Genomic DNA, 25,382 nt, shown 5'->3' with positions numbered 1-25,382 from the left:
CATGGGTGAACAGTCACCGAGCGACAAGGTCAGGTGAACAGTCACCGAGCGACAAGGTCAGATGAATAGTCACCGAGCGACGAGGGTGAACAGTCACTGAGCGACGAGAGTGAACAGTTGCCGAGCGACGAGAGTGACCTGCTCACAGTCGCTCACTTCCGGCCAGCGGGCGTCACGTGGTATCTGCGGGTGTAAGCGCCTCGTTGAGGAAGTCCTTCCTCGCTCCGCTCGTTCAAAACAGGCGGAAATCTCGAGAAGGCAGGACGAAGAGGCCGAGATAGCACGTACAAAGAGGCCGAGATACCACGTACAAAGAGGAAGCCCAGGAAGCTGAGGATCTGACGCGTGCTAGATACCCCGCGGTATCTGCGGCACGCACGTGCGTAAACGCGTCGAAGGATCGCTTGAAATTACTGTTGAAGGTGCCGTCTGACCAGGCTTGACAATCAGCCGTGATCTGGTCTCTGGTATATGACGCGTCTGACCAGCATAAAATCGATGCCGAAGTCTGACGAAGTTAATTTGTATAGTGTAAGTTCAAATATGGTTAGGACTGAAACATATCCCACGAAGCGATTGAAAGACAAGATGTGGACATGGATAGACAAAGAAATAAAAAATGGTAGAATGACGGAGTATCGAATAAAAGTTCGAAACCGAAAGAGATCAATCGTAAAATGAAGACCGAACAGCGTGCGGTGGGTTTGCATATCAAAGTTAAAGTTATAAAAATTAAGCTACCAGAGCAGAATAGGCCGGACAGGAAACCCATCGACGTTATGCTAATGCTCAGCCGGGGTCTACAACCGAACGCAAAACGGGTCAGTCCGCAGTTATTCTCGGGATACGCGTAGAAAACAAAATCGCATTATGATCGCTAAACGGATTCTGAATTTCAATTCGGGTGCACTGCTTACGTGAAATCCAGTCCACTGGTGGGTTGCATGCACACCGCATGCTTCCCAAAAACTTTTCTAGTTTAGGCTTTCGTTCCATTTCTCAATTTTTTTGCGTTGATGCATACTATATTAGTCATCTGCCATGGCATACACTTGCGTTTAGATATCTTTCTTGTTGATGTTCATACCTGTCAATAGTTGCCCCAGATTATTTCCGTTCCCCTGTATTACATTTCATTATTTTGAATCAGCTGTTTTGCCGACAACCAAGCTTTCAATCACCAAACGAATTTAACACTACATGTTACGATATGGCCAGGAACGGTTTTACCCCTTTCTGACACTGCGCCACACTGAACCCAGTTCAGATATCTCAATTAAGGCCAATTATAAAGAATTGCCTGGCATGACAACAGTCCCCATATAGCTTAAGTCGTCTTTTGTGTCAAAAAGTGTCAAATGGTTGCAAAGTTGTCAAAAAATTTTAATCTGATGGATGAACATTAAACCCTTTTCAGGACCTAACAATACCTGACATGACCGGGGAGTTGACTGGCCAAAACTAATAAACTAGACGCGGAAGATAGGCCGAACGTATGTTCAAATCGTGATTCTGTGCCTCGTCTCAGTGTGTCCATAATACTATTTCATATCGACATCAAAACTGACGTTGATGCCACCACTGCAATGTTCTCCGAGCCGTCAAACTCAGAATTAGCGATGCAACTAACGTGCAATCGGGGCTTTACGACACAACCAGTCGGTGATGCCAAATGACGTTGGGGATTTTCGACACAATCAGTCACTGATGCCAAATGTCATCGGCGATTTACGACACAATCAGTCACTGATGTGAAATGGCATTGCCTGCGGCTTTCCTGAAAGGAGCGTGCATCGCGGGAAAAGAAACCCATAGCGATTTTATTTGAAGGTGATAGAATATGTAGACTGTTACCTATTTACGCACTCTACGGGGTCTTTTCAAACTTCATAAACATCTACATCTTCAAGTCAATAACACCTGCATGATCACCACCTTACCAACACTGATCACGTTCATGGCGTTACCTATGCTGACCACGTTGTGTGGCGACGGTGCCCGTCATCAGCTGCTCAGATGTGACCACACCGCAGCGGGGGGGGGGGGGGGGGGGGGGGGGGCGTGCTTTCGGGACACATGGCACATGCGAGACTGACGCCGAGAGCTCAGCCACAGCTGCCCACTAACCGGACCAGCTTCTGCCGGCTGCTGCCAGCTGCTGCCAGCAGACCGGCTGCCCACTAACCAGGAGGCTCATACCTGAAGCACGTTGTTGACCTTGTCGGTCTGAACCATTTTCCAGATCCAGTGGGGCACGTAGAAGCTGATAGCCTGCAGGAAGAGCACGTACGGCACCCACATGTAGTAGTTGTGGTACTTGGTCTCTGTGTCGGGCGTGGACGGCCCCAGGCCCTTGTGGGCCACTTCCAGACCCGCCTGCGGGCACACACAGTCAGCTGTCAGAGGGCAGCCGGGTCATGTGGGTCTCAGATGTACGGGATGTTCCCTCTGCCAAAGCTCAGAGGGAACATCCCGTACAAAATGTAGGGGGGTACAACGCAAGCATCAACAGCTCCGAGCGTCCAAGAAATGCTGGTGTAACTGAGGCTTTTAACTGAAAATGTAGCTAGTTGAAGCACTTGGTGCATGCTGTAAGCGAATAACTCAGATGGTTGACCATGAGCACTGACCCTAGTAAATGTCGTTCAGTAGGCGGTTTTTTTGTGAACTTGTGTGCAAATGCACGTACCAGAGGCCTTCATGGGCTCGGCAATCCATGGGGTGCCAGTTTGAAATTGGTCACGGGATGTGTTGAGCTATAAATTTTATGAGAAGTAGGGGTATGGGTGAGGGTACGTATGGACAATACGTTCACGAAATCTCCGATAAACACTTCGGGAAAACTACGCAGTCATATTCCTTGCGCTTGTTCCAGTTATTATCAGTTTGATTCACTCTGATTTTGTAGTCATCGCATGAAGGTAAGCCTGGGTGTAAAATGTCCTGAAATTATGCCATAATTTAATACGTCAGCATTGAAAAATGCAATCAGCTCAATAACGGATCGGTACAAGTAATAAGGATGGGAGCAGGAGCGACAGTGGGTATGGGCACTGCCTCATGGGCAGCCGGTAGCTTTTGTTAAGGAAATGTAACCTGTGGAGGCATCTAACACGAACAATCCGCATGAAAAACGTTACGCTAGATATTTTGAGCGTTGACATGCCCCTCGCATGTCAGGCTCAGAAACTGGCCGGTGCGCCGTTAGTGTCGCATGTCAGGCTCAGAAACTGGCCGGTGCGCCGCTAGTGTCGCATGTCAGGCTCAGAAACTGGCCGGTGCGCCGTTAGTGTCGCATGTCAGGCTCAGAAACTGGCCGGTGCGCCGCTAGTGTCGCATGTCAGGCTCAGAAACTGGCTGGTGTGCCGCTAGTGTCGCATGTCAGGCTCAGAAACTGGCCGGTGCGCCGCTAGTGTCGCATGTCAGGCTCAAAACTGGCCGTGTGCCGCTAGTGTCGCATGTCAGGCTCAGAAACTGGCTGGGTGTGCCGCTAGTGTCGCATGTCAGGCTCAGAAACTGGCCGTGCGCCGCTAGTGTCGCATGTCAGGCTCAGAAGCTGGCTGGTGCGCGCTAGTGTCGCATGTCAGGCTCAGAAACTGGCCGGTGCGCAGCTAGTGTCGCATGTCACTCAGAAGCTGGTTGGTGCGCCGCTAGTGTCGCGTGTCAGACTCAGAACTGGCCGTGGCGAGGTAGTGTCGCATGTCAGGCTCAGAAGCTGGCCGGTGAGCCGCTAGTGTCGCATGTCAGGCTCAGAAACTGGCCGGTGCGCAGCTAGTGTCGCATGTCAGGACTCAGAAGCTGGCTGGTGAGCCGCTAGTGTCGCATGTCAGGCTCAGAAACTGGCCGGTGCGCCGCTAGTGTCGCGTGTCAGGCTCAGAAAGCTGGCTGGTGCGCCGCTAGTGTCGCATGTCAGACTCAGAAGACTGGTTGGTGCGCCGCTAGTGTCGCGTGTCAGACTCAGAAACTGGCTGGTGAGCCGCCAGTGTGCATGTCAGGCTCAGAAACTGGCCGGTGCGCCGCTAGTGTCGCATGTCACTCAGAAACTGGCCGGTGCGCGCTAGTGTCGCATGTCAGGCTCAGAAACTGGCCGGTGAGCCGCTACCGCTAGTGTCGCGTGTCAGACTCCAGAAGCTGCTGGTGAGCCACCAGTGTGCGTCAGGCTATGATCAGCGTTGCCGCGCCGGTCTGCGTACCATTTCGAGCTTCTTCCACGCCTGGCTCGTCGTTCTACAGGAATGTTTTTACGGTGAGAAGCCCTGCGATATGGCTGGATTGGCAATCCTTCGAAGGGCAGCCCAGTTAACGACAAAGTGACGTCAGAACGGAGCACATGACGTCAGAACTGGCCTCACCCTGGTCGGTGATGCGCTCTGAACCGCTCTGAAAAACCTTATCTCTGCAAGAATCATTGTACATGTTGGTGCTTGTCTTAGAAATAAGTGGAACGATTTTAAAAGAGTCAGGTGGTATGACAGCTCCATAAAATTTGGGAATGGTTACAGAGTGGGTGCAACTATTTGCAACGTCCCCACCACGAGCCACGTCCGAAATCCAAGCAGGTCGGCTGTCACAAACCAGATATTTTTCAGATCCGATACATTCAACGTCATCGTCGTGTCTCATGGAGCAGTATGCTCACTGCACTTCAAAAATAAAAGCAATGCATTTGGACGTAAAATCGCTCTCGTTTGTGGGGACCAAAAATACAGCGCAATTCAAAGCCCCATGGAAACCATCAACGACGACAGGACTTCCCAAACGTCTCCGCACACTGCCCTGCAGGGGAGAGGGCGATCTGTGAGCCACATAGGGTTTCGCTGACTGGAGCAGACCCCAAAACGCGCCATCTGGTGGAGACCAAGCTAGCGGGAAGGTAGTTTCCGGGATTCATCAGTTTCGTTTTCTCGAAGGTAAGACTTTTGCTATCGTTTCCGCCGTCCTCTTACACCAAATTTTTTCAACGATTTTTTTTAAAAAACTTAATCTTAGAGATGTTGGGGTGGAGGTAAATACCCTGAAGACCCTGGGACATGGACATAATATTGCACAATGCGTTTGGGGCCGAGCAGTGAAATACAACAACTTACCATCGAGATAAGCTAATAAACGGGTATTCCCCCCGGATTTTACTTTCTTCTCAATGTTGAGCGAGCTGAAGCCCAAGTTTGGGAGAAGGGAGGGGTGGGGGAGGGGGCAAGAGCCCAAGCTGGTGTCCCTTAAACGAAAAAGACAGCTACAACCCTGTCCTGGAGTGCCATGCAATTCGGTAGTAAAGATTTGCTCGCATTGCTTTTCTACAGGCCCTTTTCACGATATCATCATTTACGAGTAAATTGACACCTTCCGGAATCTTCCTTACGAACAGTTCTTCGGACTCAGAATGCGTCCCGTGTTTGATTCACAAACGTCTCAACTTGAATGACTTATCGTAGGCACGTATTTACTCTTTCGTCACGCATCGAGGTTCGATCGCAGCCAATTGGGCACCGCACAAGCGAGGTTACTTTTAAGTTCCAGTCACTCAGCGGTCAGGTGGATAGTCACTATCTATCTATCTATCCTATGACTATCCACTATCAGGTGGATAGTGGATAGTCACGCTTGCACAGGTGGCCCAAGTTACGGTATGTGATGATATCTGCTCCCTTGTAAACGTTTCCACCATTCGAAATTTATCTGCGCAGTAGGATCCCAAATGGAAGTGCCGAGGATTCGGACACTCACTCTTCACTAGCAATTCGTAGTCATTCTTGGCATACGAATATTATTCTAGTTCATAAATGTCGTTAAAGGAATTGGACGCATCACAAAGTTTCCACACCTCTTTGATTCAAAGTGGTGCAAAGTAGTAATGTTAAAAGGTACATTTGCAACCCTACGACAAGTAGGTCAACAGACATGATCCCTCGCACGTTTCGTTCAGTTAACGGCATCGTAACGTTATGGCTATATGAATTGCGAAATCCGTACGAACGACACTCCACCTGGTACTGTTCTCAGCTCGCGTATTGAAAGAAGCATTTCGCAGTATTGCGGCAAATAGCATGAGCAATCGATCAAAATAAAACGCCGTGCGAGTAAGGAAAGAACGTCAAAACTTTCCCAGCATGAAACCCAACAACTTGATTAAAGGGTCCCGTTCCATCCCAGTGACGTCACAGCCTATGCGTGTCCGCATGGCGAGACATACGCGTTCAAGTTTGTTTCCGGCCACCACCTTGTCCATTTAATATGCAGCTGTAAATGTCGTTATCAATTCGTCAGAGTGATCGAAAAAGATGGAAGCAAAGGCGCATAGGACCTAAAAAGCAAACAAGGGAATACCATGAAACACTTCCAAGCGTCCATCGCTCAGCCTCCAAAACATGAAACCACACCTGGCCGTCCGAGGTGGACGGTAGCGTGAACGTGCTGGAGATGAAGCAGAACGTCTCAATTACGGTGTCCGGGAGCGCATCCTTATCTCCTAAGCAGGAGATCTTGTCGCCGAGGTACTGGGTGGCCGTCACCATCAAGCAGCTGCCCATGACGAAGACGAAGGTCGTGCGATAGTGGAGGCGGAACACGAAGCTGTCACCGCGCGGCTTGTTACGCGAAGCAAACAGCTTCGTCTGTGACGAGAGCGGGCCCAGCACGGACAGCATCGTGGCGGCGAGGCTGGCTCCTGACGAGCTGTTGCTACGTGAGGGAAGGTGCCAAGTTCGGGCAGCTTAGTCAGCAGCAAGTGCAGTCATTCGCCTCAGCAGTGGGACGTTTCCTGTTGGCGGCAAATGCTTCTTGCAACGGTTTGATCTTGTCCGATGTAGCTCCGTATTCAACGCGATATATGCATGCAGTGCCTTCAAGACAGGTCCTGAGCTGGCTGCGATGTCGTGGTCTTCAGGGTCGTTGTTGTCTTGTGCAATAGCGGGGCAAAGCACACCCTCACCAATGCTCCACGTCCACAACCTGAGCGGGCCTTGAGAAACTCTGGCGCACTAGTGCAGGTGTTTCTAGCGCATATAGCGTGGGCTTATCAGCAGCCCCACGCTACGCTTTAGCAAAGTCTGAGTCCTTATCGGGCTCTGCCGGAATGTGGCCGGCCACTCTGAGTCAGAGCGTCCGATGGTAGCTTTGATGGAGGTCCGCGTGACTCGGAGTCGGGGCGTCTGGTGGTAGTTTTGATGGAGGTCCGCGTGACTCGGAGTCGGGACGTCTGGTGGTAGCTTTGATGGAGGTCCGCGTGACTCGGAGTCGGGACGTCTGGTGGTAGCTTTGATGGAGTTCCGTGTGACTCGGAGTCGGGGCATCCGGTGGTAGCTTTGATGGAGGTCCGCGTGACTCGGAGTCGGGGCGTCTGGTGGTAGTTTTGATGGAGGTCCGCGTGACTCGGAGTCGGGGCATCCGGTGGTAGCTTTGATGGAGGTCCGCGTGACTCTGAGTCGGGGCGTCTGGTGGTAGCTTTGATGGAGGTCCGCGTGACTCGGAGTCGGGGCATCCGGTGGTAGCTTTGACGGAGGTCCGCGTGACTCGGGGTCGGGACGTCCGGCGGTAGCTTTGATGGAGGTCCGCGTGACTCGGAGTCGGGGCGACCGGTGCTAGCTTTGACGGAGGTCCGCGTGACTCGGAGTCGAGGCGTCTGGTGGTAGCTTTGATGGAGGTCCGCGTGACTCGGAGTCGGGGCGTCTGGTGGTAGGTTTTGATGTGAAGCTCGCAAGGGTCGCGCTGGGGTAAGCCGAGCACTGCTAACTGCTGTGCCTGCATTTCAGAAGTCGTGAGACGGTCGATGCGCAGTCCCCGTTAGGCTATACATTAGTCAAGTATGTTTGGTAGCTGCATAAAGCGGGCGAGCAGCGCCGAGAAATAGGCACAGGGGGCTGCGCGCGCTTGAACGATGGCACGAGACAGTTAGCGTTCATGCCTAACCGTCCAGTTACCGCAAACACCGAGCCGGATAGAGGGGAGCAGCAACAGAGCCAGGCTATAGGCGTGCAGTCCTTTCATGGAGTTGCTTCCCGTCACAAAGGTGAATCGTTGCCTCATCCGCTCCGCGATTCCATAAGAGTGCAATTATCTTTGCAAAGGCATGGGCCTTTGCATTGATGTGATGCGATTTATATTTGCACCAGTTGCGCCTCTGTTGTTGGCCGTGGCCTGTCGGGACGACTTTGGCTCTGTTGTATTTGTTATGCTCAGGGAGGCAGCAAAGCGATGAGTGGTGAGGCTGCGAACTTGCATGCGAAGCGCTCAAGGAAAAGTCAGTGGGGGATGAGCTCGGACGTTAGTGACAAAGTCGCAGAACAGATAGTGGAACGCATTTTTGGCTCGCGGCTTAAGCCGCGAACCACAAAGTCAAGAACAAGTGTCAAAGTCATCCGTGGATCACAAAGTCAGGGACAGTCATCCGTAAACCACAAAGTCAGGAACAAAGTCATCCGCGGACCACAAAGTCAGGGACAAAGCCATCCATGGATCACAAAGCTAGGGACAAAGTCATCGTGGATCAGAAAGTCAGGTACAAAGTCATCCGCGGACCACAAAGGGGCAAAAATCGACTGCTCCCAGATCTTTCCAAAGCCAGAAATCCTGATCAGCAACAAATGCCCTCTCGTGATGGAGGATAGACACCGGCCCAGAATGCACCTCTTTACGGCGCTGGCCAGGGGGCGGTGGGGGGGGGGGGGGGGTCGACGAGAAGCATGCGCTGCTCCAAGAGCGGCCACTCGCGTTGGGACCCATCGCTCAGCGCAGCAGCTTGGCCGCCAGCGCACACAGCTGCGGGAGCATCTTGTCCACCGTCTCATGCGCTGTTGGGTTGCTCCATATGCGTGACTTGTGGTTACCTGAAACATCTTGTCCACCCTCTCATGTGCTGTTGAGCTACTCCATATGGGTGGATTGTGTTTACCTGAAACTGGTATGCCACGTGCGGAAGGTTCTATGCTTTCAAAGCTCACTCGGGGATCACTGCAGGTCCAACTATTCTGAGAGGAAAGGTGCGATATGTGGTAGCCTCCTAGAGCTGGATCCGGAGCGGACGCCACGGTGACGTGGTGTTGGTCTGTTGTGGACGTCGCGGGATCAGCATTAAACCGGGACCTTGTAGTGAGCTTCGCCTCCGCAGCGTAAGCGTCAACGATATCACAGGATTTCGACTGTTAACAGTCGACTGCAACATGCCACTATGCGGCCATTCAGCGATACCACGGATAGTGTACAGAGTAGGATGGCAAGCTGTATGCGTCAATGACATCACACAGAGCAGTTGAACCAGTATCCTAGTGGGAGATTTTGGCTTCGTCGTCCTGAAAATGCGTTCTGATGCCTTTTTTGAAATGGTTTCATGTAAATGTCACCATAGCGCATTTGAAAACCATATCAAGAACCATATACCTTATGTTATGACATCCCCAATCATTGATACCTTCACGTGCTGTATGAGTTTGCCTGAGAACGGCAGTTTAAATTTACGCGCCCCCAGCTATGAAACACCTAAAAGTCACTGACCCGTGTGTGGGTCTGAGCTGCTTACTAAGGCCCCTACCTGAAAATTACTGACCGGCTGCTGGAAGACTTTTATATCCCAACCTTTCCGGAAACTATTTTCAATGGCCCGAACCCACGGACAAGGTCTTTTTTGAAAATTTGTGGTATTCTGTGTTTGCGTATGTCAGTAACATGATGTGAACGAAAAAAAGAACCGGGTCACATTCAGGCACGTTCTTGCTTATACTGAGCCGAGGTATGTGCATCCATTGGATATATTTTTTCGCCTTCCAGTGCAGGTTAGCTGCAGAGGTAATTGGTTTCGAGTTTTGGCAGCTTTTCCATCATCGTTTGCTTTACCAAAAGGATGTTTTGGTTCGATAGGCATAAATCCGCGGATAATCTCACAGATCATCTTGTTTTGGCCGGAATACATTAGCCCCACGTGATCTCTGATGATGGTCCAGTGTGACCGCGTGCCTGCTGACCGGTCCTAACTCACGACTTGTATATACGTTTACTTCCTCTGGTTTTTTCGCTATGTCGTTGCACCCTCGAGATTGACCGACACCCTCGAGCTTGAAGTGTGCCAAACTCGATGCACCAAGCCGGTTATTGGGCTGCCCCTCTTGGCTCACCACGTGGCTCTGCTCACGGTCCTTTTTTCTTCTTTCTTTCCTTTTTTCCGAGACCACTTTTTACTCTCCGAGACCAAGAGCAGTGTAGCTCTGGTGAGAGCGTCACGTCCTGGTTTGCAAGTTTGCCATCTATCACCGATTGGAACAAGGAATGACTCATAGTCAGGTGACGCTTGCCGTGGGCCCAACAGCGTTGCAAGGTCATTTTAGACGCGCATAATGGGATATTGTGGTTTCCATACAACCCTCGACATGGCCGCTGTACAAATTGTAACTCAGGTAATGAAAGTATTTCATAAGGAGGATGAAGTTGTTGAATTCCAGAGATAATTGGTTAACTGATTATCTGCAGCCTTTCGTCGCCTGTTGGGGCTCTTTGTTATTTCATGACATTATGCTTTTATTTTTCACTCCCCTCCATGCGTTTTGTTAATTTAATTTCCGTGACTATAATGCGAAACTAACGGATTAGTTGCTTGATGTGCAGATTGAGAACACTGTTACTTTTAATGTTAACACGAACTTAGTGTAGTTAACACGAACTTAGTGTAGTTAACACGAACTTAGTGTGGTTAACACGAACTGAGTGTAGTGACACGTATGTCGGTGGTGCAAGATAGCCCCGCTGCCGACGCGCCTTTAAGCACCAAATCACCACCACCACACTGACATGTATGTCCTGCAGTTGAATTTTTGCACGCATGCACCTGGGCGATGTCCTACATTGATCTGAAAAGATCACGCATGGGCGATGCCTTCAGTGCAACAGTGCTATACCGCATCAGCAATCACCTCAAAGAAATTTGGCTTTACGCCTTAAAGCACTCGATCTATTTCACAGCGGCTAGCTGCTCACGGAAATGCACAAAGCTCTAGCATGTCTCCCTTAACACGCGCTCGAGTGGGGGGTCAGATTGACCCCCGAAGGTTTTACAAAACGTTTCCGAACGCCGCACCAAATTTTGCATGTCTGTAGACATTTAAATAGCAGATCGTTGGACATACAAAATTTAGATGTACCATGCAAGGTCGCTGACATATGGCAGGTCAAAGTCAGGCCATGTTTTTAGCGAAGACAATTCCTAGAGAATCGTTTAATCTGATGCAACAACGGGGTGTTTGACGAAGCCATACATCTCTGAGATGCTTTCCTAGGCAAAACAAGTAGTGAATGAGCAAATGACGTTGACCTAATGCCAGGTATGAAGGTCAGATTAAGGTCAAAATCAGCCTGTTTTATTACTCTAGGGCTTACTGTATGGGATAGTTTCTGGTATTCATTTCAAATTTATTGATAACAGGAACCGCATTATACACATTTCATTAACTTGTAAGAGGTCAGAATAGGTCATTAACCCAAGATGACCTAGGTCGACATTTTGTTTTTTGGAGCATTCTGCCTAGCGTTATCTTTGTTGCTTATTGAAATGCAAAGCTCAAAGAAGTCTTGTATGATTTTGTCACCATGATCTTCAAAATGCCAAATAAGGTCACTGACCTTTTGACCTGAAATGAGTTTGTGGCCTTTTGCTCAGAAACACTTATCTACATTTTGTTTTGCGGGCACTTTGGAGACCAACCTAGAATTTGACCTTGTTTGACCTTATTTGACCTAAAGGTCATGATCTAGGAACCTAAAACTGTTACCTAAGTGAGTTTACGTACAGGTCACACACCGTGCAAATTTGGTGTGTCTAGCCTTCTTAGTTCCCGAGATCTCAGGCGGGGGTTCAAATTGATCCCCCCTCCCCCCCCCCTCCACCCGATCGAAGGGTATCTAGCCGGCCACCCGGGCGCATGTCAACTTCTCAGTCAAGCTGCCAGCTCAGATGCGAGTGTTGAGCTGAGTGTTGGAGCTTATCAAATTTGGAGGGCAGATGTCAAAACGATGGTCACAAAACGACATCGCGTTCTCATATCACACGATTTAAGGGTGAAGTAGGCATTAGGGGGGGGGGGGGGTTGTGACATGGGGGGGTTCAGGTCTCTTCACGTACATAATATAAAAAACTGAGGTGTTTGTCGTTAAACCTCTACGAAGAAGCAGAGGATCTCTTAAAGGTATAAGAACATCTGATGAAATGTGTTACGGTAATGATCAAGAGCGTTGACCTCTTTCTTTTCAGGCTTCTCCGGTTGTTCTGGTCAAAAGAAAGTTATCTTTAAACTCAGATAATAGCGCATGACAAACAGCGTCTTGGGTACTCATATCTAGACTTGGTCTCCATTTGTAACTTCCGCCCTTCGTGAACGTTAAATGAATTATAATGGCCCAGTCTCCGGTATGTGCCTTCTGTCATGTCGCTCTCTTCGCCTACAAACATTACATATATATATGTATATATATATATATATATATATATATATATATATATATATGTGCGTGTGTATATATGCTTATATATTCATATGTGTTTATATATTATGTATAGACTCTTTAACGCATATCCTTTTATTTTTCCCCATAATATATATTTTATTATTCATTATATTATTATGGTATCATATATACATATGTCATATGGCATATGTATATATGATATATATATATATATATATATATATATATATATATGTATCTATCTATCTATATATATATATATATATATATATATATATATATATATTCACCTGCAAACATTATTACATATCTTAATACAGGACATAACAGTGGAGCTGTGCATCCAATCAACACCACATGGTGACGAAAATCTCATTCCCCGTACCCTCACCTGCTGGCCGAAGGTGGAGGGCAGCGAGAACGTGCTGGAGATGAAGCAGTACGTATTGATGACCCTATCAGGCACCGCGTCCCTGTCGGTGAGGCAGGCGATCTTGTCGCCGAGGTACTGGGTGGCCGTCACCATCAAGCAGCTGCCCATGACGAAGACGAAGGTCGTGCGATAGTGGAGGCGGAACACGAAGCTGTCACCGCGCGGCTTGTTACGCGAAGCAAACAGCTTCGTCTGTGACGAGAGCGGACCCAGCACGGACAACATCGTGGCGCCAGAGAGGGACCGTTACGGTTACCTCCGTTGGTCAAGCGCCAGCGCCTATCAAACGCCCGAGAAGAAGCACGTAACGCCTAGCCGCTCCACTCGTGGACGCCCTGAGGACTGAGGACCACTGCTTCACTGCAAGAACGGTCCTAGCGATACGAGGCGAAGCTCTATCGTTCTGGCGGGATTATCAAGAACTGCGCCTCAGCGTCAGCGGCACCCCTTACCGCCCTTATCACAGTTATCGGCTCGTTACGGTATGGGATGGATCGACGTCTCGCCACTGAACTTCGCTCCCCGGGTGCGTCACGTGCTGATTTCATCAGCGGACAGATTTTCGCCCACGTGAATTTGTAGTCCCGCGAAGCAGCTGATTGCAGCACTTCAGAACAGCATGTCAGCACACACAGACGTGACCAATACATTCGTGCTACCTTTTTTGTCATGCTGCCGAAATATCAACCCAATTATGTTTGCGTTCTCCTGGTTTTCCCCGAGGAACAAGGCTAATACTGCTGTCTTATCTATGTGAATAATATTCCTCGCTAATGCACTGAGCAACTTACGTAATTTTTTGTCATGGGCATAGGGTGAAGACCGCGCTGGGGTACTCAGGGATAACCATGTTCATCTCGGTGTCGGGACAAGAAGTGAAAACAGGCGGCCCGCTGCGGGTGCCGCTTTGTGTCACGGCAGGATAAAACAGACGCATTTTTGTAGCATTCGTACGTCGCGATTTTTTATATTTTTTATTAGTGCAACAGTGGTCAGCAGGATGATCAGTAGATATCAGTGGTACGTCAACCCCTACGAACATTCTAAAGATATTCATGCATGTATCGTGACCCCTTGGTCCACATCCCCAATGTCTCGTATCGATGACGTCCGCATGCCCAATTAAATGAAAAATGTCATGTTTTGAGCTATGGTGATACTATTTAAGCGCTCAATCCGCGGATATTATATTTGCTTTTGAAAATGCAAGGCATGCCAGGTGTTATCTGCAGATTAAAGAGAGTGCTCCACATTTATGTGGGGTTTTCAACTGAAATAAGCATCTTGAAGACATTTCGGTGCTGTTCACAATCCTGCGCTTCCTGAGACCTAAGCCCGTCTATTTTATGAGCTAAACGCCAGCGAAAATGAGTAAAGGCATATCTGGGAGGGTATTTCAAAGACACCTCGATACATAACGCCATAATGACGTCATCAAATCCTGTCATTCCATTATCCATGCTGTGATCAGGGCCAAGGCAATTATAATTTTCAAGTCGTTCATATCTGGCGTTCGTGAGCGCGATTTCCAGATACTGCGGCCGCCAACTGGCTCTCAATCAATGTCGTGCAAGGCACGATGGCGTAATCAAACCATGACGCAGTGAGGAGCACATTTACTCAACAGAGAGCTGTGCTGTCTAGAGCAGCATTTTTCACTTAAAAACATACCAAAAGTTGTGAGTGAACTTGTTTCACCATATCTGATGCTTGCTTCAAAATCTCCAAATGTGAAACATGCCCTTTAAAACAAATGCGAAGTGAACAATGGCCTTTGACCTAGCTCACGTGGTCACGTTTTCTACATTGACTCGGGGTAATTTCAGGTTTTCAGTTTACTTGTAGGAATTTTTGCGACATTTGCGATGCATCCTTGACAATATCTCATATACTGTTATGAGTGTTACGACACTAGAAACATAGCAGTGCCAACTGCAGTAATGAAAACGCGTCGTTTCCATTCTTGTGACTCTCTGTAGCTTTGCAAATCGAGGCTTCTGCCGGATCGCCAGCACTAAAGGGGCTGTTTCCCATTTCAGGACATTTGGGCAAGCGTCAAATCTGTTATTGAAGAGGTCTACCTGCAAATTTTGTCAGGCTTTGAAGTGAAAAGACTGCTCTGATAGCCAGCTTTCACTAATTAGCGAACACCGGCCTTGTCGCACCACAGTTTTATGGCGCCTTTAATGACGTCAGAGTTGTTGTCAGAGCGACCGCGTCAGAGTTGCCGCTGTAGCAGACGGCGTAACTAATTTCTTGCACTGCTACACGCCGCAAGATGGCGTTGTTGATTTATGCGTGTGGAGTCAAGGTATGAGCGCATAAGCGTGTGTTTTAGCCTTTCCCTATGGTGATGTATATTTTTTCCGTGGCATTTTCATTACCTGCGTTGACATTTTCGACTATGGTGATATTATTAACCCACTCCCTGATTCGCTGTTTTTCATAACGCTTCATCCCACAGCCCCAAAATGATCATTTCTGGTCGAGAGGGCTCCAATCTAAACAACACGCGGACCGACTTTGTTACATCAACGGGGCCACATACCATACACATCTCCCTAAAACACATACACTATACGCAGTGTGCTCAGAACTGAACAAGGAGCACGCTTGTTTAGGCTGAGTGTCGTTACGAATCATAGTCGCGTGCGTACGGGCATGAAATCTGGAAAGTGCGGTTTTCTGGAAAATTTGACCTCAGACCTGGCATGATGGGATCAGTTATTGGCCGAGAAGCGTGCAACTTATTGCTAATGGGTACATCCATCTCACTTAAAACAATCCACTTGTGTTTTCTGCAAAGCTTTATGTTTCTTAATTTGGGAACGGCACAGGGTAGCATCGGCCCCCTATCAGTCGCACTATGAAAAACGGCGAATCTGGGCGAGGGTTAACATGGGCGTGTCTGTGAATTGCACGAACACACGATGGAAATGGCTATATCAGTTCACAACCCCATGCAAATGTGCAACAGTTCCTTGAAGTGATGACCTGCCAGGAGGTCAGTTGAATCAAACGGATGCCACCGGCCGGCAGACACTGCAGTGCCAGCTATGCAACGGTTCCTTAAAATGATGACCTGCCAAGAGGTCATTTGAATCGAACGGATGCCACCGGCCGGCAACCATTGCAGTGCCAGCTACTATCCCTAGGAGAGCGCTATCGGAACCACGCGGCTACACTCTTTGCGTGCGATTACGCACATTTCCCCGGGGGGACTTACGTTGTCCATCATGCTACGGGTCGGCCGGTCGCATTAAGTACTGTGCCAGCGAGTGGTCATGTGGGCAAAAAAGATAACCCTTGCCGAAGTATGACGTATATTGCCCGCGCATAGTGGCTCTACAGTGATAGTGCTCCGATGGTGTTCTGGCTCCACAGTGATAGCGCTCCGATGGTGCTCTGGCTCTACAGTGATAGTACTCCGATGATGCTCTGGCTCTACAGTGATAGTGCTCCGATGGTGCCCTGGCTATACAGTGATAGTGCTCCGATCAGTGTCCTAGAATTGCCGACTTTGGGTGTAAAGCAACACTCTATGAGGAGGAATTTTTCACTCATTTTCCCCACGTTTTATGTGAATTTTTCACTCCCTCCTGAAATTGTCTAACCGCACATACTGAGCCCATATGTTCCTCTCATGTTTTTAAGATATCATCAAAGTCCTAGCAAGCGGCAAAACTGATTCTGTGGCCATCCTGGAGTTGTATTGCAGTTGGAGGACAGATTGTTTTGTGGAGCACCTTCTATTGCCCTTGACAGAGAGAAACCATGGCAGTCAAAATAACTTGTTAGAAGTGATGTAAATAATTTATACATAGGCCTGTCCTCTCAGTTGGCTGCTAGGTTTTGCTTTGTTTGGTGTCAACTCGTGGTGTCAACAAGCTGGCAGAAATGAATTAAACCAGAACGCAAGTTGATATTGGCTGAAAACAAGCTGTATTGTTATTTTATCACAAAGGCTGCCACCAGGAAATAGGTCAGATATGATAAGATGATGTCCAACATATGGGCTACCCTAAGTTTAGTTCAGTGGCCTACTTACACAGAAAGAAACGGTAGGGGTTTTGCTGGATCAATGACTCACAATTGCTGCTGTTATATAAATGGGTTAGTCATGATGAGATGAGGTAAAGCTTCTCTAGGCTAGGCTTAGTTACACTACTTTCATGGAAGTGATGGTAGGTATTTAGATTTTGTGAGAACCAGTGACATAATATTTTCTCATCCCATTCTAACAGAAGCCAAAAGTATGTCAGGTGTTAGTTGTAAGGTTTGACAATGTGTTTATGTGCATGGGTCCAAGACTCTTGTTGTCTGAATGTTTTATGCTGGTTGAATTTCATCACACATTCCTTATCTGCAAAGCAAAACTCAAAGCAATGTATCAATAGCAAGCTTTTATGCCTTGACAGAGTTAGGAAGGCATTCAAATTTACTTTTAGGGTGTGCACCAACCAGCTGGGGATGCGGGGGGATATACAAGAAATGATGGAGCCCAAATACATTTTTTTCAGGAAAGTGTCTTGATTGGCTTCACAGCGGTTTCCATTTATGTGCCCTCCATAGTCATATCACGCACACCGCTGGTTGTGGCAGTAAGTGCTGCCATCTACAAAGTTTCATCACCGCTTTCTCGTCACTTCTACCGCCAGGTGGCAGAACTTATGGTGTGACTGGTCGACAGAATTCAGGGTAGCACGCGACCCCCTGTCATCCTTGCCATTCTTGCTCCGAATCCTTTCGGCCATGGGAGGCCGTGGACGCCCTCACCAAGAGATGAAGGACGGCGACCTGGTGCCCTGCAGCACCTGTGGCAAGCGGCTGACAAAGCATAATCTGCCAAGACACGCCGGATCCCAGCACCAGGTCGGTCCGAAAAAGCTTCGAGGTTTTGTGAAAAAAAATGTGTAAAAGAGGAGACGAAGTCAGTCCGTCAGAAGAGATATGAGGAGCGTACGTTTAAGGACTTGTTGACATCACAGTCCGACAGCGAAGGACTCGACGATCCGTCAACGTCGCGCGGTGTTGTGTCTGGGCATGTGAATGTAAGTGTGACTTCCGGAGGAGGCAAGGTGGTGGAGAGCAGGCATGTGGAAGTAGAGCAGGCTCGTGGTGTGCATGTGGATGAAAGCGTGGCTTCTGGAGGAGGGGAGGTGGTGAAGAGTGAGCATGTGGAGGTGACGCTGGCTTGTGGTGTGCAGATGGAGGGAGGAGTGACCGCTGTAGGAAGCGAGGTGGTGGATGAGAGCAGAGCCGTGGAAGATGTGGGAGCGGGGCAGACTGGAAATGCAGGTGTAGTAAAAGGCATAGACGTGCATGCGCTTGGAGGTATGCCGACTGCGTTTGCTGAAGTGAAGAAATGTACGTGTTGTGATTGCCACCGGCGGCGAGAAGCTATGATTGACAAATGCCTGGCTCAACTCGAGAGTCTGACTATTTGTTCATCAGGACGTAAGCAGACGGCCACAGACGAGACGCGGGACGTGCTGACCACCCTGACAAACATCGACAGAGGTACCCAACCGGACGCTGAGGCGACAACAGACAGCGACACAGACAACTGGCTACTACTTGACAGACGTGGCGACAAGGGGTATGGCATCTGTCGGTGGTGCAACCGCCACTCCACGGACAGAGGCACCACGGACCCGTGGTCCGATCAAGGTGTTCTGCCGGAAGGCAGAAAAAACAACGGCTGGCAAAGCATGCGGCCCCAAGCCGACATTGATTCTGTGACGGCAGAGCGGACACGCAGGGCGGGACCCCCCGCCAGACTGGTGCAGCGGCGAAGTGAGGAGTGTCGCGAAGCCACTGAAAAACCTAAGCATCGCATACGACATGATTACTCGTGGTCATACATATGCCGGCTTTGAACGCGAACACCTTCTTCTGGATTCCTTGAGGGTCAAAATTGGCGATCAGCATCAACCCCCCCCCCCCCCCCCTAGCTGCTGCCCAGCCTGTGGACGTGATTTATGACGTTTTCAGAGACGAGCTGAAGAAGCACATCAGGACGCCAAACCCTGTGACTGGACGTGCCCGGCACATGCACTTGACCATGGACAAGGTCACAGTGGCTGGCGTGACGCTACAGGCTGTGAGCTTGCGACTTCTTGGCACCGACGGCAACACTGTGGTAGTTCACGGGACGACCGCAGTGGTGAGACCGTATCCTGACCCCGTTCCCATCTGCACAGCCACCCTCCCGCCGCGGCAGCGTGATGCAGTCACTGGATGCAACGAGACCAACGGGCGGGGTGTGCTCGCTCACGTGACTGACTACCTTAACAACGACTTGGGACTGACAATGGACGATATTGGGCGTCAAGTGCTCTCTGCTTCTCCGGACTGTGAGGCCGTGTACTCGGGACCAATCAGTGGCCTCGGCCGCATCTGGAGAGAGCTGCATGGGCATCCATCGTTCATGCACCTCAGTGGCCGGCCGCACTGGCTGGAGTCTCTCCTGGACAAAATTAAGCACCATCAGACATGCGCGTGGGCGGAGGATTTTTTCCCAGCAACTAAATTCGAATATAACCGTGTTCACGGCTTCGCCAAAACTGGAACGACAAACTGGACGGACAGCTGAAGACTTGGACCTGCCATGTGTGGCCTTTCAGCGCCTTATTGAGACGCGATTCGTGGCGCACTCGATGGAGGCCATTGAACGAGTTTTGACGAACCGCGATGCGGCCGCGGCAGTGCTCAAGGATGGCATTGCGAGCGGTGACATCGACAAAAACAATGCCAAATCAGCCCTAAATTCCCTTCAGGACGCCAGGTTCCTTACCAATGCACTGGCAGTGCTCGACATCATGCGCCCGCTGCCACGCTTAGTAAAGCTGGTTAGGCCGCGACATGCACGGTGTTTGACGACAAGGTGGCTGTGCACCGGTTCCGACAGAACATGACAAAGCTGATTGACGCTGACTTCCAGGGTCGTCGAGAGGAGGACGGACCTGCGGTCGTCAGCGCTGCTTTGCGTGGCAGTCGGGCACAGGTGAGTCGCAGGCAACCCTCTGACGCACACCCGCCTGACGCGTCCACCGACATCCTACGTGAAGTGACTTACCGACGGCGTGAGCTTGCGCAGACACTCCTTGCACTCCCAGACCTTGAGAAATATCTAGGGCAAACTGACGTCGAGGATTTCAGGACCGAGATTTTCGACTTCGCGCGCTGTCCGACCAACAAAACGGACCTAGAGACTTACGCGAACGACAAGCTAGTCGACCTCGTGACTCGACTGTGTGACGGACCCCTGACTCTTCCCAGGCCGTGCAGTGTCCCGTGCCTGAGACCGAGGTGCGCGTGCCTCCTGTGGCAGTTCAGAGAGTTCAAGCGTAGAGTGGTGGCGGAGCGAGAGCGGTTTGAAGACGAGTGGCTGCCCACTCGCAGCGGTGTCGTCCGCTGGCTGCCGGAGGCGGCGCTCCGATCATTTTTGCGACCTGTGACAGATCTGCACGCAAATGTTCCGGATATCGCCGAGTTAGTTGAAATATGTCTAGTGCTCAGCCGGTCTCAGGCTGACACTGAAAGGGTTGGTAAAGCGTCAAAATGTGTTGTAGAATGCCGCTTTGGGGGAAAACACGATGGCTTGAGGAGCAACGGCCAAGATCGTGCTATGAAGGAAATCTTCATAAGGGAGAACCAGATCCCCCTTCGGTTCTTCCCGGCAAAGAGGTGCACGGATCGGTGGCTAAGCCGGCACCGGCACGCTCTAAAAAAGAAGGCTGCTGACCAGTCCTTGACCGCCCAGAGGCTCAACCTGGAAGGCAAACGCCTGAAATGTATGTGTAGTTCACGCTAGAGGTCCAAAACCTCACATAAATTCATCCGACGGTCACTGACTAGTCAGGAACGATGAAACGTGGCGTTGCAGGCCAAATTCGGCAAGTCCTACAAAATTTTACGATTTCATCGCGTTTTTCTGTCTTTTGCTGGAATGAATGATCTAAAACTGTCATTTGCAAAAGTTATTTAGGTTGTCTTCGACATACAGGTGAATCGATTCCCGAACGGGGTTAGTTATTTTAGGAAACCATGAGCCCGAGAAATGAATCTCAAGAGTCGATCAATGACCGTGGCGATTGATCATCGCGTGCAATCATCATCCGTGTGAATGTGTATTTCTTGTGCGTGGTCATCATAGCGTAGCTTAGCAGGTGCGTTGTCACATTCATGGTGTGAGTGAGCTTGGAAGCTGGAGAGAATGAGAGATGGAGCGTGAGTTATTGGGAAAACAAAACAATGCTCAAGATTTGGTGCCTTTTCCCGCTAGAATGCAACGCATAGCAGAGTACTGAGCGTGGGCCAGATAATGCCGTTCGCAAGTGCATCCATCAAAGCCGCCATTTGATCCATACTTGGATACTTGGATCGCCAAAGCCGCCACCGCCATACTTGGACGCGCTAACGCTTTAACAAGCAAACATTCCAACATCAAAATATGGCAAACTTTGCATGTATTTTACAATGCACCTGCTGGCCAGCCGTGTACGGCTGTACGTACCCTGTCATGAAGCAAGATATACCACATCACCATATGGGGCGGCAATTGCCCGCTACCCGACCTGCATGCCGACAAGTACTCTGGGCGTGTGCTTTAAACACACCCATTAATGGCGCAGGAACGCACGGATCACCGGCATTCAATGCTCAAGTGCTCATCGCGGTTGTCAGCAGGCAATATCGAGTGTTTTTTCTCCATATCACACTGCCCTATGGCATATGCCACGTGGGCACACAGAAAAATTTCGGTATCTGCCACTAACGGGTACCTGTGGCGAGCGCATAGACCCGATGAGGCTGACACAACGTGAGTGCTCGGCCTTACCCATCCAATGTGATGCAGAGCCATCGCGCAGGTCACCTGTTTTTCCTCAACAGCAATATTAACTCGACAACCAGTCAGACATTGTCGTAAGACGCAACGTTCTCGGTGCTCAGCACACTGTGAGTTTAATGCTCTGTAATGTATTATGGGTCAACGCAATCCCTCAAGGTGTAATACAACTTTTTCATGTTTATGATGCTACATCCCTGGCAATTCAAAAGGTGTGCGTCTGTTAGACGGGCCATATCTTACTAGCTCATAAGTTCATGAGCTTTTTTAGTTAATTTTTCACTCCTATGTGCTCTTTTTTAGGCGTAATTTTTCACTCCTCACCCCAGGTCAAAAGCGATTCTAGCTCCCTGACTCCGATGGTGCTCTGGCTCTACAGTGATAGTGCTCCGATGATGCTCTTTCCGTTAGTGCCATCAGGGTGCATCTATTGGTGCATTGTCTGGGATTTTATGAACAAAGGAGGCGTTGTAACAACAAACACTTTATGTTGCCGGCCCATAGCCGTCGGGCCGTGTTATCGTATGCGCACTGGCGCGCCCGCCGTGCGCGACAATAAGTACAAACTTGTCTAAACAAGTACCAACCGTAACTTTGCAAGCGTCCCGCTAGTATGTGCATTCTTAATATGCTAGCGTCACTTAAGTATATTAAGTATTCGCCTTCAGGGGGGCAACCAAATGCATGGAGCTCGTTTCGACGGGCAAGCAGACTCCGGTGTCAGCCTTCATGAAGTGCCATCCAATGCAGAGTTACACTATTTTCCTGCGGTTTCGAATGTTTCTCCCGGGCTGGCGTACATGGGCCATTAGGCTGACAGTCGCCCGGCGACATTTAGTGTCTTCAGGGGCTCACGTGAACAAAATAAGTGCTATCTGCTGGCAACCGATTCGTCTTGCCGGCCGATAGTGATATATAATAAATATAATAATAATATATAACAAATATAATAATGCCGATAGCCTACAGCGATATCGTGTGCACATGGTTGCAATCGCTCCGCACGACAATATATGTTTTTGATCGACGGCCGTAACTTTACAAATCGCTGTTGTCTCCGGCCACCAGCATTGTGTTTTGCTTAGTGAGGCGGTCCATCAAATAACATAGGTGCCTTCGACGGACAAGCATGTTCCAGTGCCGCTGATAGCACTAGAGCAGTGTTATCACGAGTGCATTGTCCCACTCTTCGCACGCGATCAGAAGTGTTTCTCTCGAGTTAACGTAAGCTGGACACCACGTTGGCGACCGGCCGGGCGCATTCAGAGCAACGTAGAACGTAGACCGTAGAACGTAGAACGTAGAACAACGTAGAACGTAGAACGTAGAACAACGTAGAACGTAGAACGTAGAACAACGTAGAACGTAGAACGTAGGAGTAGCCTCACGAAGAAGGTAGTTGTTTTTCGCCCACAGCAGATTTATGCCGCCGGCCGATGTTTGCCCCAGAGCGCTAGCGTATGCATGGCAGGCATTCGCCGTACATTACACCTGTTTTCGATTCACAGCCACACCTTTGCAAATCACCGCTGCAGCCGTGCGATCAGCATTGATTGGTGCGCCGCCAGTGGTGTCACCCGTTAAAAATGTATGCCTTCTCCCGACAAACGTGCTGCAGTGCTAACTGACAACCCTACAGCGGAGATATAAAATGCACGCGATTGCAGTCTTCTTTCGTGATTTTAGGCCTTTTCGCGGGATACGGCGTTTTGTCTGTTACACTACAGTCCGGCTAGCCGCATTTAGTAATGCGCCTTCGGATGCCCCATAAAGTAAAAAGGCAATGTCACCCGGCGACCGATTTGCGCTGCCGGGCTATGGTGCTCCCGCAGTGAGTCCGCGTGGGTACGGTGGTGCCCACCGCACACAATGCTTTTTTTAGTTGGTCATCGTAACTGTACATCGCCGCTGCGGCCGGCTCGTCAGCGTTAAGTAATGCACTGTCAGCAGGCCAATTGAATGGAGTGGGTGCCTTTGACCGACAAGCATGCTGCAGTGCCAGCTGACAGGCCCATAGCAGTGCTTCAAGGGGTACTGCATTTTCCGTGTAAGTTGATTGTTATCGTGATTGAATGTAGACGCATCACAGGAAACTATCCAAATCCCGCTTCGATGTCATATTTTCCACATTTACCGACCACGTAAAACGGTAACAACAGATGGCAGTGAAAGTCATGAACACGGAAGCCGGCGTCATTCTATTTCCGTCTACAGCGAGAAGTGATCAAAGAGTAGAAGCAATGCCCGACGAAGGTCTCTAAATACACCGCGCACGGCTGACAGTCCCACTGGCTTAGCTTGAAAACACTGCTCCTAACGTCATGAACCACGCACGCGGGGTTGTGATGAGCTAGGATCTTGAAATCATAACGGCGACGCACCTAGAAGCTTTCTAAATTCAGCTGACGACGATGTCGACCAATCCAGAACTCGCCGCGAAAAGGCACCCATACTGCAGGTGACAGATACATGGCGGGCGTCCGTGTGACGGAAAACTGACATCTCAAAATCAGCACCCACTGACCGCAGACTAGCATCCAATGGCGTGTCCAACAGCAATAGACACTGGAGCGTGTGGCTCCCATGCCGTTCTCGGCGACACTTAAACCGATAACAAATATAAAACGTGCTGGCTCGCGCCAGGTTTCGAGAACGTCATGCAGAGAAAAGGGTGCGGGGCAAACGCCCCGACACATATGATTGACACCACGAGTTCACAGTCAACACATCTCGCTGACATGATAATGCACATCACCTCCGAGCTAGCGAAAATTAACACATTCACCTAGCTACGCTCTACCCAAGCTAAAGCACCACAGTCACCGATAATTGATGAGCATCTAGACAACTCTAGACAGCACTTCATAGCTGGCCAATCACGACTCAGAGCTTGACGGGTAATCAGCTGATTGTTTGGCTGTTCCCTTCAATTTTAATTACTTCTGGTCTGTTTGAACCTTGAAAAGTAGCACCACGCAGCCATTAAGAATCCAGCTCCATCAACGATAGACACACATTGCCAGTTCGTAACGCATGCACAACTTTTGACGCACAAGCCGTATGGGAGCTGGTGTAAATATCTTTCAACTTATAACGCCTCGGATCCGGGCTAATAGTGAAAACATTCATTCTACGCCCCGCATGGTCAGCATGAACAAAGCATGCGGTGTTTCGTGTAGCCTAATTGTTTTGCAGGTAAGACCAAGATCTCACAAAACAGACACCCCGCCGCAGTGGATTTGTGGCTGGCGACAGAATCAGTGCTTAAGTCGAAATAAAAAAGTTTAAATGTGCCGGCATTTCACCGGTACAAAGCAATGTGCATTTGTGTAAGCTTGGTTCGTTAAGGATCTGCCTTAAGTAATAACGTTGGGCGCAGAGTCAAACGCTCGCTCTCAAAGCTCTTAAAGTCATCGTCGGTAAAAATTAGGACGCGTCACATTCCACACAGTACAAGTGCAACATTTTACACTTTTCCAATCTTTATACACAAACAAGCGGGCAAGACAGAGCAAGATCGCGCATCACGTGGTCGTTCATACTTTAAGTCATTTGATTCACTTGTACCTACGGTCTAACAAGGATATTGGAATTTCTTACACAGCAAATGGCGAAAACAGCTCGAAATGACCGCTGATCTGACTCAACCTGCAC

The 25,382-nt window shown here is 49.5% G+C and overlaps 1 protein-coding gene across 1 annotated transcript; it reads right to left on the bottom strand.

Moving 5' to 3' along the window:
- Nucleotides 1–2,193: 2,193 nt before the first annotated feature.
- LOC119104798 (innexin inx3-like) lies at nucleotides 2,194–13,281 on the bottom strand. Its single transcript, XM_037228519.1, has 2 exons — nucleotides 12,836–13,281; nucleotides 2,194–2,376 (listed from the first exon to the last, which is right to left on the bottom strand). The coding sequence occupies exons 1-2, from the start codon at nucleotides 13,100–13,102 to the stop codon at nucleotides 2,194–2,196; spliced, it is 450 nt and encodes a 149-aa protein (XP_037084414.1). The 5' UTR covers nucleotides 13,103–13,281.
- Between the last annotated feature and the right edge of the window lie 12,101 nt (nucleotides 13,282–25,382).

The sequence above is a fragment of the Pollicipes pollicipes genome, unplaced genomic scaffold (assembly GCF_011947565.3).
Source record: "Pollicipes pollicipes isolate AB1234 unplaced genomic scaffold, Ppol_2.1 Scaffold_6052;HRSCAF=7182_pilon_pilon_pilon, whole genome shotgun sequence".
Taxonomy (NCBI): Eukaryota; Metazoa; Arthropoda; class Thecostraca; order Pollicipedomorpha; family Pollicipedidae; genus Pollicipes; species Pollicipes pollicipes.
The sequence above is the reverse complement of the archived record's forward strand: the minus strand, read 5'-3'. Positions and strand labels throughout refer to the sequence as shown.

Excerpts from the sequence above, each read along its gene's own strand:
- LOC119104798 (XM_037228519.1), bottom strand. The coding sequence starts at position 13,102 with ATGTTGTCCGTGCTGGGTCCGCTCTCGTCACAGACGAAGCTGTTTGCT. Across the intron at positions 2,377-12,835 it reads CCTCCACCTTCGGCCAGCAG|GCGGGTCTGGAAGTGGCCCA; the intron begins GTGAGGGTACGG and ends GTGTGCCCGCAG.